General features: G+C 48.7%; 1 protein-coding gene across 2 annotated transcripts in view; it reads left to right on the top strand.

Moving 5' to 3' along the window:
* Window positions 1–1,491: 1,491 nt before the first annotated feature.
* LOC128914501 (vascular endothelial growth factor receptor kdr-like) overlaps window positions 1,492–17,451 on the top strand; it is a 140,440-nt gene continuing 124,480 nt past the window's right edge. For both annotated transcript variants that reach the window (XM_054213539.1, XM_054213538.1), the window contains exon 1: window positions 1,492–2,373. In XM_054213539.1, coding sequence (XP_054069514.1) covers window positions 2,310–2,373 — 64 coding nt within the window. In that variant the 5' untranslated portion in view covers window positions 1,492–2,309. The remainder of the gene's footprint in view (window positions 2,374–17,451) is intronic.

The following is a 17,451-nucleotide window of genomic DNA, read 5'->3' as shown; positions in this document are numbered from 1 at the left end:
CAACGTATGGATTTGTAACTCTCAGAACTGTACCACTTTGTACCATAATATCTCACTTTGCTCAAGTGCAATTTCATGTAGCACACATACTTGTTCGGTGCATTAAGAATTTAGGAGTATACTAAAAAGAGGCATGAAATACTTCATGATACCCCGATCACAGTTCAGTTGCACTAAAGCCCTTGACCCACACCCCGTATAAGGTCTAACGCCCCTGCTATCCTTCTCCTCTTCTTTCAAAGACGAACTGAGCAAGAGTACCAAAAACGCCAACCAACCCCGTCATTCAGCCATGGGGACTGACAGCGCTTTACTGCGAGGCTGGAATAGGTCATCTAACCCCAGTGCCTCACTTGTGGCGTTACTGGGAACGACAATCTGTGTGGGCAGCTGTAGAGCTTCCCCCACTCCCTCATCATCAGTATAGTGCAACGGTTTGTGTATGGTAAAAGCCATAAAACTGGGGGGTGCGTTGCAATAGCACAGAGTAGCTCCCTCCCCGTCACAGAAGTGTCCCTTAGGTGCACTGGGACATCTCCTGGGACGCCTGGCACTGTCTAAGCACCATGTGTGACCCTCACAGCTGAGCCTGCGCTGGCCCAGGGGGCACCAGTGGCTGAAGGAGCCGCCCAGAGCCAGGAAAAGACTGTGCTTTCCTGGGGCAGGGGGGAACGGGGACACATCTGCATGTCCCCTGCCAAAACCACGCTGTCCCCCACCAGCGCAGGGGTGCTCGCCCCTGCTGAAATGCTGCCTGGCACGGCCAGAGCGAAGGCACGCGGAGAGGCTGGAAGCCTCGATGTGTGGGTGGATCTGTCTACACCCAAATGCCTGGAGATAACGCTCAGGTGACAGAGGCAGCTGCTACGAGAAACCCAGGAGAGCTCAGGGGGCAGCTGTGCCGTAGGAATAACACCATGAGGGTTGTGTGAAATACCCAATTCAAACACGAAACTTTGTGCCCCAAGAGGATCACAGTGGTGGCTGCTGCAAGGAGGGAGACGACAGGGCAGGGAGGTGGCATTCCAGCGGGATACACTGAGCGGCATCAAGAGAACCCCAAACTGCTAAACATCCAGGGGGAGGGGGGCAAAGAGAGCCCTCCTGCGAGGGAGCCTGCTTCTCAGGTAGCGTCCCTCTGTGCTCCCCTTCCCCGTGCCCTGGAGCCCCGAGAGCCCCGGAGGGGGGATGCTGACACCCTGCCTGCCCCTGGGGGAAGCGGGGCAGGACTGGGGGAGATGTTGCCACCTGATGCCCACGCAGCTCCGGCTTTGCAGGGACAGGCAATGCTGGCAGGCAGCGGGAGACAACTCGCCTCGTTTCTTTGCCCCATCTCAGGCAGCAGCAGCAGCAACAGGAAATCCAGGAGCTCTGTGAAATGACAGGGAGGGAGGGAGAGAGAGTGAAGTCCCCTTGCCTCGGCTGGTGACGTCTCTCCTTCCTCCTTTTTTTTTTTTTTTTTTTCCTGTCCCTATAAAGAATCTCGAGCTCACATCAAACTTCCCTGCGAAAGGCAACCAAACCCAGAGGGGTGGGGGAAAAGGGAGAGAGAACCCCCAAAGGCAAGCTCCGGCCATGCCCAAGCCCCGCTGCCTGCCTGCTGCCCGTCCCGGCGCGTCCCCCGGCAGGTAGCCAGGCTGGGGGACCTGGAAGCTGCCCCTCGTCCTGCCTCGCAAAACTCCCTGGAGTTGAGAGATTCCTTCTTCCTCCTGATCTCTGCAGCACCTGCACCTCCCTGGATAAATACATCTAAGAGGCTTTTCAGTTCAGCCACCTTATCCCAAACTCCAAGGCAAAAGGACTGCTCGGAGCAGCGACTCACTGACTGGAGGAAACTTTTTGCCAAACTTTTCTGGTGTTTCGCTCTGCTTTTTAACTCCTTGAGTTACTCCGCACCACCCAGCCGGGCTGGGGAGCCCTCTCCTAACCCTCCCTCCCCAGGCACCCTGTGAATTAGAAAAGCAGGGGGAAGCGAGGAATAAAGTTATCGAGAAAAGAGGGGGTGGGGGTGTGAAGAAAAAAAAAAAGCACCTCGAGAAGAAAAGAAGGAAAACAAAATCTGCAAGCCCAAGGATGAAGCGGTGAACGGAAAGAACAATTTAACTGGAATCAACAAGTGGGAACTTCTGCACGCCTTGTTCTTCCCCTCCCTGCCCGCCCTCCAGCCCGCCAGCTTTCCGAAACTTTCTTACTGGAAAGAAAACTTGTCCCGGTTTGCGGAACTCTCCCCTCTTTGCTCCTTCACAAGGGATATAGCTGTCATCACACACAACATCCCCCCCCCCAACACACACGTCAAGGCACCGGCGATGCTCCCCAGGGCGAGCGCTGCCCTGGCCGTCTATGCCCTTCAGGGGCTGCTCCTGATGCACGGTAAGACACGGGGCGGGGGGGTGGTTTTCTCCTTCTTCCCCCCTTTCCCCCCCCAATTCCCGGTGCTCCCACGGGGATCTGTGGGGTCGCTCGGGTCGGCGGGAGGCGGGGGCGGGGGGGACGCGGAGAGCCGCGGACCCGCGGCTCTCCGCGTCCCCCCCCCCCCCGCCTCCCACCGACCCGAGCGGTTCCGGGGATTCCTCCCCGTTTTTCCACCCGCCGTTCTGATTTTTTCGGGATCTGGTTAAGCGTAAGGATTGTGCTGGATTGTCGCGCCCTTCCCGTCGTGAGACGGGCTGTTATTCGCAGGGGAATTCCTTCTGACGGTAATGATGATTATTTATTCTTTTATTAATTTTTTTATAATTTTTTTTTTTTTGGATAGCGAATGTATTTCGCCGTGTTGCTTCTTTAGCATACCATAATCTAGCCGTAGTTTAATAGCAAGAGGATAGCTTCTGGAAACACTGCGGAGCATCACTGTCCTTGATTTTCTTGGATTCATTCAGGGGTTTAATGTATTCCTGCTACAGAAAGGAATTGATTGGCAAGCACTAGCCCCAGTGCGTTTCCCGTAGCCCCTGCAGTACCTTCCCCACCGTTACCTACAGAACAAATAGAATCATAGAATCACAGAATAGTTTGGGTGGGAAGGGACCTTTAAAGGCCACCTAGTCCAACCCCCCCTGCCATGAGCAGGGACATCTTCAACTAGATCAGGTTGCTCAGAGCCTCGTCCAACCTGACCTGGAATGTTTCCAGGGATGGGGCATCAACTCTGGGCAACCTGGGCCGGTGTTTCACCACCCTCAGTGTAAAAAACTTCTTCCTTGTATCTAGTCGAAATCTTCCCTCTTTTAGTTTAAAACTATTACCCCTTGTCCTATCGCAACAGGCCCTGCTGAGAAGTTTGTCCCCATCTTTCTTATAAGCCCCCTTTAATTACTGAAAGGCTGCAATAAGGTCTCCCCCGAGCCCTCTCCTCTCCAGGCTGAAATAGCCTGAGATTGTGCTCCAAAGGGCTTGGCCACCTTTTCCCAAAAAACCTGAGGCAGCAAACCTTAGGTAAAAAGGAGCCCCTCCCTCCTCCACAGAAACCCTACTGACCCATGGTAGCAGTGTCCCAGTTAGCCCCGGAGAAGGCAGTCCCGCACCACGCTGGCCACCGGTACCCACACCCTGAGCTGCACCTGGGCCATAGGAAGCTCGCGCAGCCCTTGGAGAATTCCCTCGGAGAATTCCCGCGATGTGCTCCATCTGGCTGACACGTGCGCGAGCAGCCAGCTGCACGCTGCCGTACTTGTAATGGCTGCACAGGCTGGAGAAGTTGCCCGTAGAAGGCACATCACCAGAAAGCCAGCGTGATTTCCCCGAGGGCATAAATCACCACAGACTTTGACGGATCAGAGAGAGGTAATACCGAGTCTTTGGCAGAAGGGAGAAAGTGTGTCTGGCCACAAATGTTCTGGGGCTGCCGGATGAAGCGGAGCACAGTGCGATTGTTACTGAGGAGGGGGGTGAAAAGCCTGGCTGGAGATGTCACCCACATTTCAGGGCTGACTTGGGTCCTTTCTTACTAGTTTACTTGCTTAATAATTTTGGTCCTAATAACTTTGGAATTTGGTCCAGATTCACTTTCCCATCAGTGCCAGGCACAGAGAAGGCAATGTCCACATCCTGTGGCAAAGAAAGGAAGGCAGGCACATCGCTAACTGTCCCTGGAGGCACAGGCTGATGATGGATTTGGAAGCAGCATTATGGATGTCAGACCTTTGTCCGTCATTAGGAAAAGATAATATGTTAGCACAGGCTCTGTGTGCCCTAATTAGGCTGGAAGCCAAAGCGAAACAGGGCCAGGAAGTTGGAAGATTCTTGATAGCACTGATGTTATTGAGGTATTAACTCCTCAGTCACCTTTCCCTCAAAGTTCATCTCCAGCAATGAGTTCAATGAAACTCTGACCTCCCAAGGCACTAGAGGCACAGGTCTATTCTGCAGGCTGTAAGTTAAACCTTCTCTGGGATCTCTGGGGTCAAAAAAATTAACTTTCCTGTGAGGGTGGCAGAGCCCTGGCACAGGCTGCCCAGAGAGGTGGGGGAGTCTCCGTCTCTGGAGACATTCAAACCCCTCCTGGATGCGTTCCTGTGCCACCTGCTCTGGGTGACCCTGCTCTGGCAGGGGGTTGGAGGGGATGATCTCCAGAGGTCCCTTCCCACCCCTGCCAGTCTGTGATTCTGTGAAAATTAGGCAGAGCTGTGCTGAAGAGGCTGACCCTGATTCAAATCCAAGCAATTTCATCTGCAATGCAGATAGAAGATCTGTGAAAGACATTCGGTACCTGCGGTGCTGAGTGAGGCCAGTGCAGCCGCCCGGCCGAGGGACACCTTCCCTTGCGCAAGTGAAAGGACAATCTCTGAGCTCGTACCAAGCCCTGGCAAAGCAGCCCGAGCGCCCGCTCCTTCTGTGGCAGCCGATCGCTACCACTCTCTCGTTCCCTCCTGTGTGCTGCTCAGCAGCTGGCCAGGGCTGCCGAGGTGCCGCGGATGCCAGCGACAGGAGTTAACCACGGCCATTAAATTCATCCAGATCAAGGGATGGTCTCCTTTAGAGAATTCCTAACTTTCCTGGCGCTTTCAGTCCTTGGGGGTGTTTAGCAGGTTGAAGAGACCATGGAAACATCATCCCAATAATTTCCTGTCTTATTATAGAACACAGATTCAAAATATTTTAAGCATCTTTCTTTACATTTCCTAAGACAGTTCTACAGGTATCATTAAATTTCCAGCTTCTTTTTGCTTATTACACAGCTTACGTTCAACTCCTTAGAGTACCAGTTAGGGTCTTTCTGCTCAAAACTTTGGATGTAGTAATTATTGTGCAGATGCCAACAGCTGGCACATGTTTTAGGTATGGAGTGGGTTGGTTAAAAACCAGCCCTCTAAAAACAATCTGGGATGAATGTTTGACACTAGCAACACCTAATATGAAAAAATTAGTATCTTTTACCCCCCAGACATCATCATCAAGAAGTTTTTAATATATGAGCAATCCAAATAGCTTTTCAGGTATTGAGTAAACTCAGTAATTTCACTGATTTAATACCAGAAAACAAATGAGGTTTAAGAATAAAAACTAGGTCCTGCCGGGTTGCTTTGAAATTAAAGCAAGTTTGAAATTGAAATATTTTTTTTGTTTCATTTTGCAACCTCTTCTACAAGTAGAATATACTAGGGTGGGCAATTTAGCTTGCTAACATCTATATTTAATTTATACAATGTATGCGTAGCTAAGGCAAAAGCGTCAGGAGCCCGGAGTCCCCCTGCTTTGCCGGCCAGGAGGCTCAGTGCGTGTAGCCGGGACGCCTGTGGGCTCAGGGATGCGCTGGTGCAAATCAGAGGGATGAAGGGTACGGTCTTGCCTGTCTCTGAGGCACTCGGTGCTGGAAAGCCGAGCACTGGAGAGCTGACAATCTGCGCTGTCGATCAGCTCTAGTAAACCAAAAACGTCCCTCTTAATTGGTGTTATTCCTAAACGTTTGCTTTACTGTGGGAAAATGTTATAAAAAGCAGAGAAGACTTTTTTTAAGATTGTGATATATGAGCCTCCTGCCTGAAGCTGCCACATTCAAAACCAACTGGAAATCTCTTTACCCTAATTCATCCATTTAAGGCAAGGCAAAAAATTTAAAGTATTTCTGAATACTCCCTGAACTTCTAAAAAACAGCATTGTACCCAAAAGAATACTGGGAATACAAACCAGATTGTTTGTTGGAGGTTTCTGTTGTTAGAACTTACAATCTTTTCTTTAAAAATTTTAAAAAAATACTTACGGGCGCACATTTGCCCATTGGTCTGCTAATACCTAGCAATAAGAGCAACGAGGTACGTTTGAGTTACCTCTGTTCTTTCATACGTTTTCTGAATTGTTCATTTTATGAAGTATTTGGACAAAGCAATAGCTCAATCTACTTCAGTTGGAAGTAATATATCAAGTTGGGCTGACTATATAATATTTATGTTGCCAGTAGGTTTATGCACGAGGGCAAAAGGTTTCCAGCCGCCACAGGAGATTTCCTAGGTACAGTCAGGGGTAGGTGGTCTGTGGTTTTCGCAAGTTTGTCTTCCAAATTGCCAGTGCAGTTTGAAAGAGGGTGAAAATCAGCCCTGCGCCATATACATTCCGAGATGAATCTCGTCTTTTCGCTTCCAAAGACATTTGCAAAGTATATGCAGCGAGAGTCACTGGCTCATCAGCAAAGGACAGGACGAACAAAGCCGCTGCTTTCAGTTTACATTGCAAAACAGTTTGGGGGGCAGCAACAGCAACCTGCATTTTGTAAAACTACACGGGAAATTTCCAGGAGGCAGCGTTTGACTTTCAGAGAGAGTACGAGAAGGACGCTGAGGCTGAGCCCTACCGAGCTGCACAGCGTTAGTTTGATGGTTCCTCCGATCAGCCTTGCTCCGCCTTTCGTTTTTGCTCTAAACCAGCCTGATGTCATTGGAATGGGAATTACAAGTGGAAGTAATTAAAAGATGTTTGGAATATCTAAACAACAGCTAGGAACAAAATAGATCCGTCCCTAGTGTTTTCCTTCAGAAACCGGCTCAGATGACTGGCAGGACATGAAGGCTTCTCAGTGCCGGCCAACACGTTTCTCTTCCTCCGGTCCTCACCTTCGGACAGAGCATCTCACTGCACTCAGTCACAGTGACCAAAAATAAAATTAGCTACCTAAATAAGCTGACATAAAACGTGTGTCATAGAGAACCGATCTCCTCACCCAGTTAGGCACTTCTGTAATTTTTCTTTTTAAGGCCACAGAAAAAATAGTAGGAGCTGCCAAAATCAACCAGCCAAGGTTGTTATCTGGAAATGGCATTTAATATAAGCGCATGCTTGAAGCTCGCCCCAAGGAGCAGAACTTTAGCAGCAGAGAGCTCGCAATCATCCGAAGCAAGGCGAGATTAGAACAAATCAGGTGAAGCAAGGTTTTCGGTACGAGAGGTGTGACCGTAGAGACTTGTCTGTGAGCCGCTTCCTCAGGTGGGGAAGGAGGAAGGTTCAGAGAAGGCAGGGAGCTGAGCTCACGAGGCCGTGGTGAGCAAAACTGACGGCTGCCCGTTTTGTGCAAATTCCTCACTGCCCGAGTGCTGAACACACCTCTGGGGGAACCCCGGCTCACCTCAAACCAGGCTTTAACACCAATTAGGGCCTGAACTAGGCAAATCTTGCGACTGCTTTTACAAGCTGATCACGTCTCCCGCATTCGTCAATAACTAGAATACAAAACGGGAAGGAATCTCTTGGATCAAGTTCAGCCCCCACTTCACAGAGCTGAACCTGGAGCGATGGTGCTTTTCCGTGCCGTAGCTGAGACGGGGCTTGCAGCGCATGCAGCCGCCGCTGGCGTTGCTCCCCGTATACCCGCGTGCCCGCCTCAGCTCTGTGCTTTCAAAGGCTTTGGAAATATAAGCAGCAAATTCGCATACCGAGCGCTGCTGAGCCACTGCCCTGAGCCAGCGTTGTTAGCTTTGGTACTAGGCTGTGATACAGCGTAATACGGCGATGCACTCTGAGGGACAGGGAGTCAGTCTGAGGACTGCTTTTGAGGCAGTCCAGCACCCTCATCTCCAAGTCCTTGGATTAGTCTGTCTTTACAGCACACATTTTTTGTCCTCACTACATCCTACACCCCTCTCCTGCTCTCCCCCTCTTTCCTGGATGTCTCTTAAACTCCCCTCAGGGCTCAGGATTCCTTGAATTTTTACATTAGAAAAAGCCAAGAGGAATTTCTCAGCCTTTCCATAACAGGCATCTGCACAGTCTCTCTTCCCTTTACCAAAATGAATTTTGCCTTTAAAATTGTGCCCGGTGCAGAGATTTTGGCAAACCAAAGTGGGATTGCCTGAGACCTGCTGCTGAATCTCTGGTTTTCTGCAAGGAGATGCACTAGGTGCTCCTGCTGTACTGAATCGTACAAGAAGCAAATTTTTCATAAGCTCCTGCCCCAATATCTAGAAATGCAGAAGAAGCCACAGCTAGTGCGTGGGGTGTGTGTAACCAGGGTTCGGGGCTTTTGTTGTGGCTCTAAACAATAAAGATTTTAGCACTGAGGAGTCCTTGAAATTACCGAGCAAGAAGGAAAGAGCCGCGTCTAACCCTTCGCACGACGAAAGGCTGAATGAGCCAGTTTTCCTTTGTGCCCTGCAGGGAATGGCAAAAGCATACGGTCCCCAAGATTTCAAAATTCAGCCAAGAACTAAACTCAGGCCCAGAATGTAAAGGAAATATAGGGACCAGCCTTCTATTTTCAGATCACTTGCCTTTGTCTTCTGCATTTCCACATAGGTTTCCTTAGATCTTCCTGTGTTTTTCTGAACTGTGGGAACATGATTGCCAAGGAAGTAGAGAGGGGAGTTTTCAGCCCTGCTGGGATTGTTCTTGATTTGAGGGTCAAGGAAGCTTGACCTTGTCATTACCTGTTCCATTTTTTACAAAATCTCCATGATTTCTCTAAAACACCTCAGCCAAAATGTTTGCTTCCTTAGAGCCCGCAGCTCAGAAGTCGCACACCTTAAATTCTTCCTTACAGATACACTAAGGTCACTTTGCAGGAAAAGCACCAACCACCATGGGGCTACTTTGCCTATTCCTCTCTAGCTGGGAGTAAAATGGGATTGCTCACAGGGACACTGCACACGAACACACAGCAGCAGCTATTCTGTAAGGCATTCATCCTGTTTGCCATTAACTCATATCTCATTAACTGAAATCGGCGCTGAATACAATAATTTAGGAGTTAAAGCAATTTCCTCCCTGTCCCTAGAAGCCTGCAGCAGGGGATGTGAGTGTGGGGCGTCACAGAATCCCAGTTCTCATCCTCGATTCCCTTGCAGCTACTTTGGCCCTCTGTAGCCATAGGGATCATCCCTGAAAGCTGATACTGAGCCTGGACTTCCCCAGCTTTTGGGTTGGGTTGCGCAGGGGTCGGTTTCAGACCTTTCATGTGCAGATGCCTACGACTGTGTGTCCTCCAGGAGTTATAAAACGTGTTTTTCCCCTCTGCTTCTCCACTTGCTCTTCCAGCTGCCTGAAGCCGGCTCCCCGAGGGGCCGTCACACATGCCCACACAGTAGCTTTTGGAAGCCCTTCTTGTGGGCAATCCTAATTACAATACGCCTTCATACAGGAAACGGCTGTTGGAAGAGATTGCCCAGAACCATTAACAGGAAGGCGCATGCGACTCTGTTTGAAAGGAGGGAAGTAAAGCGCTGTGGATTATCAGTCGCAAACCTCAAGGTCTCTGTCTACTTGCAGAAAAATAAATCCCCCAGGTGCCGTGTTGTCCGGCACTGGGTCACTAGGTACGTCCCCCGCCTCCGCTTAGGGAAGGGGAGCCCCTCCATCACTGCCCACTCACTCCTGAATTAATACTACCATTGCTAATTGGCAAAGGGAAGGGAAGGGACTTCGTGAGCATCCACTACTGAAAAGCACAGGTACCACTTTGCTCCTTAACCCATGAGGAATGTCAGAAGAAATGATAACGCGGCGCCCAGGTGTGGGGCGAAGGGCTTTTCCCAGCTCTCCTTCTGGAGGTACCGGAGGCGAGGAAGTTGTATCAGCTCTTGCTGCATGACACAGCAGGACAGAGCTAAACAGCAAATTTGGCTAGTTAAAAGGGCTTTGTGCTGTTACAAGTAAAGGATGATTCAAGTGAATCTAAACAATGATGTCACCCTGAGAACCTTTTAAACACAATTTAAGCTATTACATGGTGTGAAGCAGAGGGAATTAGCTAACCTTTTGGCCTGCCACATTTTTTTCTCTTACAAATGGATGATGTCTGGATTATTCTCATTTCATGTTCATACACTTGGGACAAGCTTTGCTCTCAGTTACGTAGGTTTAAAGCTGTAGCTTGGCTGAAGACAATAGCCTGTCTTTGAATTTGCCTTTGTGTGACCGAGAACATTTATTTTATTATGGTTGTTTATACATTTTTTTTGGTAGAATCTGAGTGAGGAAAGAACTGACTGAAAGCCGCTCTCTCGCTGCATGCTTTATAAAGGTAGAGATTTTACCAGTCTCGCTGGAAAATCCCGATTTGGTTTGGATGGGAAAATTCACCGTGAGAAAGCAAAGTAACCTGCTTACTTTGCTACGATGAAGGAAAGCCAGAGTGTGGCCCCCGCACCGAGACTGCAGCAATGTCCAGTTGTGTGAGGCAGCCCCACAACCCCCCCTCTATTCCTCAACGCTCCAGTGTCCGCTCTCACTTCACATTTATTTTGGCTTTGAAGATCCCATTCTGCTAAGCCTCCTGGAGGCTCTCATGCTTAAAACAACTTTCCTTCAGTCCTGGCAAATTTTCGATTGAGTAAGGATGGAGCAACAGCTAAGGGCAGAGAACAGGGTTTGGCCCAATAGGAATTACCACAGAGAGTAATTAATCCTCAGAATCCTATGTCAGCATGAAGCGAGCGGAGCATGCGGTGGGGAGGGATTCCCCGGGGCAGAGCCTCCTCTGGCTGTGATCTCAATGGAGTTGGCCCATCTCACTCCGAAAGAGCCGTGCGTTTCTCACAGCTCATCATCCCACTCAGTGATGACTTTTCCAAATATAATGATACCGTGGGTCTCTGGGAAAGTAAGGCCCAGTTGTTACTGTGAAGCCGCTAATGATCCCGTTAACAGTTTTATTACTTAATCCACCAATACATCAGGTTCTGACTTCGTCCAGAAAGGAGATAAACAAAGTCTTTGGTGTGACGTATTTATAGGTTTGGAATTGCTGCGCTCCCATTTGGGCTGTTTTCTCATGGCGTTCCCACCAAGTCAAATAAACACGGGTAGCTTCATTCTCTGGGTCAATTTGGGCAATTTCACCTTGCCCTAATGAAAGAGAAGCGCAGGTCAAAACAAAGACCCAGTATGGGACGACTCCTGGGATGAAGGAACTGCCTGGGGAAGGTGAATTCAGGGCGGCAGCAGGCTGCTGAGCAGGGGATGTCAAAGGTCACCCCCACCTGGCTCCGGGCAGAAAATTCTATCGTGACATTTGAAGGAGGATGTACACAAGGCTGATTTCTTCTTCTTGGTATTATGGAGACATGGGAATATCCTGACCTGTAGACTTTTCAAGCAGAAAGGCCAGCAGAGTTGGTTGTTTATACACTATGGCTTATATCAGAAGAGCACTGTTAGACTAGAAAGAGGAGGTAGAAAGACGCTCTAAAAGAAATTTGGGGGTTCACAATATATTAATTGGACTGTGATCTTTATACCAAGGATAAATATATTTGGTATAAATCAGCCACATACTTTGCCTTTTTTATTGTTGTTTACTTTGCATTTGAAATGTAATGTTCAAACATACACGGAGAAATGCCATTACTAATTTCATTTAATAAATCGTGAAGTAGCGTGCCTTCTTCCGGTTACTGAAGTTGATCTCTGTTGAATTTTGTGCGTAACTATGACTGCTATTAACATTGAGTTACTAACCTTCTTTTCCTAATGTACTATCCAGCACGTCAGAGCTGGTATACAATATCATCTAGGGCAGGCAGCCACAGCAGGCACTACGACGTCCCACAAGTCTACAAGCGCAGACTAATGCTCCCAAGAGAAAGGCTCTCCTTTTCCCATCCCAAGAATACGTGCACAATTGGGTTTAACATTCTTCATGACAGTTATCTTCAGCTTTCTGGAGGGTTTCTGGCAGAAGGACAAAAGAAGAGGAAAGGAGGCAGTTTTGTCTGGGTATAAATCTCAGTTCTCATTTGCCAAACCTGGCCTGCACTTTTGAGAAAATCAGGGCAGTAAAGCTGAAAATTCTGTGCTCAAAGTGGGATTAATGGAAAAGCTAAAACTGAGCTAGTTTTGATTTCCATGGAGTAGAGTTTGCATAGCTGCTGTTCAAGGCCATTTGCTCTTCCACTGTACAATACCACAGTCTCACTGTACTTTAAAACACTAATGTAGACTTGTAAATGCTATATGGATTTGTGTCGGGCACTGAGCAATGCAACTTTGAGATTCTGCCTTTCTGTCTATCTGTGCCTGAGACGTCCCTCAGTCTGACCAATTGACCTAAAAATTTTGGACTCAGTATCCTCCTGATTTAACTGATCTTGTTTTCAAGATAGCTTACGTTAAAAAAGATAAAGGTGTCTTTCAGGAACAGGCAGCTATTGCTGGGGAAAACAGGAACAATCATTGTAAGATAAACGACTGGGTAGGATCAGTTTGGCCAGAAACAGGAGACACAAAGCTGACAGCGTGAATCAGATTCATTTGGAAACGCAACTACTTGGTCCAGGGTCTGCAAGTGCCTTGTGTGGCTCCCAGCGCCTGTGCAGTACTGCGGAATCTCCTTTAGGGGCTGGTTTGCCGCATAAAAAGAGCCACTGAAGATTTTCTCCTTGTGCAGAGCGGGGTTAGAGGGATGTGCGTTCACACAGACACGGTGCTGTCACTACCCCTTTCCTCAGGTAGCTGCTTCTTTCCTGGGTCACACCTAGTGTGACCTCACTTTGTAATCGAGAAGGTGGAAACCTCCGTATCGCTGAACTAGCCCTTTTCCTGAACTAAAGGGCAAGCGTGATCTTCAATCCAGAGTCCAGTGCTTGTTGATCTGTATGAGGGAAATACCGAAGGCTTTATTCTATGACTCTGGGATTGCTATTACAGGTCCTGGATATTTCTGATAGAGTGGTTAAAGTCTTTCTATGCGTTTCTTTTGCATCCTTGGAGCAGCAATGATAGTTAAGATTGACATCATTAAAGCCATCACCATTATGGTTCAGGATAAAGACTTCACCTTGATGAATCGGGTAGCTAATGCTTTGCAGAGCCATTGCTTCAGGCTGCTGATTCTTTAATTCCCAGACTGACCAATATATCTGGCCTTGTCTGGTGTCACCATACGCAGCCTCCTTAAATTTAGATCTAAGCTAACCAGACGTAAAAAGAGACAGTAAAAGGGGTTAAAGAGCATCATTAGGAGAGCCCAGAACAGCCTAATTCCTCAGTCATCTTTCTTGTTTTAAAATACCTTCTGCTTATCTCGGTTCTGCTCTCGACATCTGCCAGTAGTGAAAGCAAAGCAGTGGCACTTGGGCGTGGTGGGATATAAGGCGGGTACCTCAGACGCTGGGCTCCTTGCAGTGTATTCGATAAAGGGATCGAGAGGAATTCTCAGCATACGCAGGGCAAAGGTCTCTCTTGAGCTCTTTCATTTAATGGTCAAAGTGATGTCCTTTCGTGTGTATTGTACTGCTAGCCTTTGAAAGGCTGCCTTTTTGTTTTGATTCTATATTGTTCCAAGTTAAATAGTAGGAAAAGAGAAATCTCTGCCACCATAACATTCTCTTATAGATCTATTCATTATAGAGCCCGAGAGGAAACTGAGAGTCCCCTGGACAATGGTCCGGTATACAAACGAGCATACATTAACTTTCTGTGGCTGTATAGTTCATTTTGGCTGCATTTCCTTTACATTCTAAGGAACACGAATTCAGGCATAATTTGGTTTGATGTCTTCCTCCGCCTTGAACTGTTGTCTTGTTAGACATACTGCACGTCAAGCAGCTTCTCTGCAGCCCAGGCCTGAGGTGGAAGTGCTGCAGCAGAGGTGGGGTGCCTTGGGGGATGCTTTTGGAGTGAGTGGGAGGACCAGGAGCAGAGGAGACCAGGCCAGGTCTGTGAGTTTTGGCTGAACTGGGGGATGGATGCTGGGGCAATGCTGGCCAGATGCCATGCTCCGACCAACAAGGATGTCAGTTGGGTTGGACACAAGCCGTGGTGTTGAAGTAACTCAGCTTCGGTCCCCTGTCCTTTGACAGACACCTTGGGGGAGCTCACTTGGGGCGCATCAGCAATGGCTTTGGCAGCACCACCTCCAGAAGAGGGGCTGCAGCAGGGTATGACACAGGAACTCCCAGAATATCTATATGGGAAATGGCTGATGCAATTACAGCTGTGTTCACTGTGCTAATTACTGTGGACGCTTTGCTCAGCACCACAGCTCCGTTGCTGCATGAACTGCTTGTAGGTACCACCCAAACCTCTAGGCTTTGGGCGCTTCAGCATTGCGTTCCTCTCTGCAGCACAGGTATGTTTTCTGCTTTTGTGCTTCTGCTCTTCTTCTGTGAATGAGGGAGATTAGCACTTCCCTTCCTCCCTGGAGGGATGGGGCGATAAATGTTTTGAAGAGAAAAAGCAGCTCAGGAACTGCAGCAGATTTACTTCACCTTTCACTTCCATCACCAGGGAAAAAGCCACTTGAAGCTACAAAGATACTGAGGCATTTAAGGTTGTTAAGGATTAGGACTGGGATACCGTGAGCTGCCAGAAATGAATCTCTCTCCCGTCCTCCAGACAGACTTCTACAGAACTCGGGTTTGGCTGTTGCTCTTTTGCACTGACATGTCATGCTCGCGCTTACTTTGCGTGGAACGGAGCCAAGCAGATGAAAAAGATTAGAGACTAGATCAGTCATTGTTACCCTGCCTTCTGCAGACAGCTTTGCAGGGTCTGAGGAGTGTGACGCCCGCCTCTGCAACGCTGCCCGTCCCATCCAAAAGGAGTGTCCCACACCCCACCCCCAGCTAACGCTGGCTTGCGGGTCCCGCACGGGGCCCGGGTACCCCCCGGTGCGGGGCAGTGATGCACAGGGCTTGCAAGGCTACAGTTTCTCTTGAATTTCTTTTAAAGCGGCACCTTCCTCAGCCTCTTGGCCCACACATGTGCGGTGGGCCGCTAGTTTCCTCGGAGGAATAATGAAGCACAAACACACACACATGCACACATACACAGGTGCAAACGAATGCAGTGTCACTCTAATCGCAACTATATTCCAAAAAGCCTCTTAGTTTTCACTCCGACTGTGTCTTCTGGCACAGAGAAATTTGCAAAGCTAATTTTCAGCTCCTGTCTAATGGATTCCCCTGCTGAGTGTCTGTTACAGTTAAAGGATTCCAGATTGAGAGTTTGTTCTCATCTCCCCTGTGCACGTCTATGTTGGAGGTACTTCTTGGAGAGCTGGTTAACGAGCCTGGAGTGCGACCGAGTGTTTGTGCTGACGTTCAGGGGCAGTTCCCCCTCCTCCGTGGAGGAAGGCAGCCCTCACACCCTCACAGCCCATTTGTTTTCGTACTGTTTCACCCCAGTAGAGAGAAGGTGATTATAGGTATCAGACCGTGCAAAGGAATATTGGATTTATCAAAGTCGAGAAGCGAAAGGAGAAATCCCCGTTGGTAGGAGCTCGCTTGTTTTAGAACTTGCACGCTTTTTGGGAGGAGGAAAGAGCTGCAGTTGAGCAGCACAAAGCAAGGGCTCAAAATACCCTGTTGCACTCGTTTTCCTCCCTGTCCCCTGTGCATTTCCCGCTGGCCACCCCCAGAGGAGAGGGCGCTGCCACCCACACCAGACATTGACCAGTGCCAGCTCCTCCCAGCCCCTGCAGAAACCGAAGAGAGCCTTTCCCTGGCTGATCCTGCAGCCCAGCACAGAACAACTTGGAGCCAATTTACTTGAGCTCTAATTCCTGCCGAGCTGCAGGCTTCCTGTATGACCTTAAGTAAGATACTTATCTTATCTGTCTTCAGTTTCCAGCAGTATATAATAGCAATTCCTTACCAACCTCACAAACATATTGCAAGGTTAAATCCCTTTGTAAGCCATCTCGCAACTAATCTTAGAAATGCAGACTGTTATGATTATTATTATTATTATTGCCATTTTGGCACTGTCCTTTCTCAGCCATGGTGCTTTTGCTATGACATCTGCACCTACCCAACCCTACAGCTAAGGTTTAAGTATCAGTTCCCACAGAAGATTTTCTCATTTTCGGGCACAGTGTATTGGATCTTCACCCCCAAAGACCCTTAGAGGGTGAGCATAGCCATGCGGAAAACAAAAGATGAATGGCGCGCACACACACGCACACACACACAAACAAGACAACCCATTTCATGCATCTTCTTTTCTTGTACCTAGAGACCAAACCTCTAAAGCTTATTGTAATATTGGTTAAGATTTTGTCTTGAGGAAGGGGTGGGAAGAAGGACAAAAAGAGACATTGTTCCTCTTTGGAAGGTGTTTTGTTTTTCCCAAGCAGCTGGCCAGGCAGATCTTTAAGTATTTACTTTAAGTACACGTTTCTGTCTCCAGCAGGTACAAAGACATCTCTCCTGGGGCATCTTGGTAGGGCAGAAGCCAACAGGACAAAAGGAGCCCAGGAAGGGTCAGCGCCGGAGCTGGGCACTGTGTAGGGTTAGGGTGAGGGTCAGGGTTGGGGCTGAGGTTCGGATTAGGGTCAGGATTGGGGTTCGGATTAGGATAAGGGTCAGGGTTGGGGCTGGGGTTAGGGTCAGGGATGGGTTTAGGCTTGGGGTTAGCGTTAGGACTGCCTGAGCGTGAGTGGGGTTGCAAAGGGGACGCCAAAGGAAGAAGGGGGCTCCAAGTCTCCGGGAATGAAGTGAGCAGGAGGCAGGGGAGACAGAAGCCTATAGTACAGAAAGATGCCCCAGGAACCAAAATGTCTCACTGCAGATCTGCGTGGTGGTTTCTGGAGGGTGAGGGAGGTATGAAGGTGCGCTGGCCATGCCTGGCTGCTGAGGGAGAAGTCTGCCTGCCCCACAGAACAACTGTCACAGACACCTCTCAGTGTCAAAAGACCAGGGACTGGATGGGGTTACGGATGGTGGTTGTCACAAATTCCTTACTTACCCTGGAACAAAGTACATACCTGACGCCATCCCAGAAAGGCTACTAAACACTTAGCACTTCTTCAGCCACTGCTTTCGATAGATGTGACCAATAATCTGGCTCTTTTCACGTGTAGTTAAGCCATCTAAAAAAGATCAAATTGTTGAAGAGGTAGAAAGTTGATCTTCACCTCCAAGGCTAAGCTAGAGTTACAATTGCTTAATCTCTTACCGAGCGGTTTCTCTCACTTAAAAGGGAACAGCATAAATGAGTTTTCACTGGAATATGCTACCCTTGCATTTCAATTAAGATGAAAAAATATAGGTAAAACAAAATACCTGGGCATTATCAGTTTTCAT

Source organism: Rissa tridactyla, chromosome 9 (genome assembly GCF_028500815.1).
Source record: "Rissa tridactyla isolate bRisTri1 chromosome 9, bRisTri1.patW.cur.20221130, whole genome shotgun sequence".
Taxonomy (NCBI): domain Eukaryota; kingdom Metazoa; phylum Chordata; class Aves; order Charadriiformes; family Laridae; genus Rissa; species Rissa tridactyla.
Note: the sequence above shows the minus strand (reverse complement) of the source record. Positions and strands in the feature narration are given on the sequence as shown.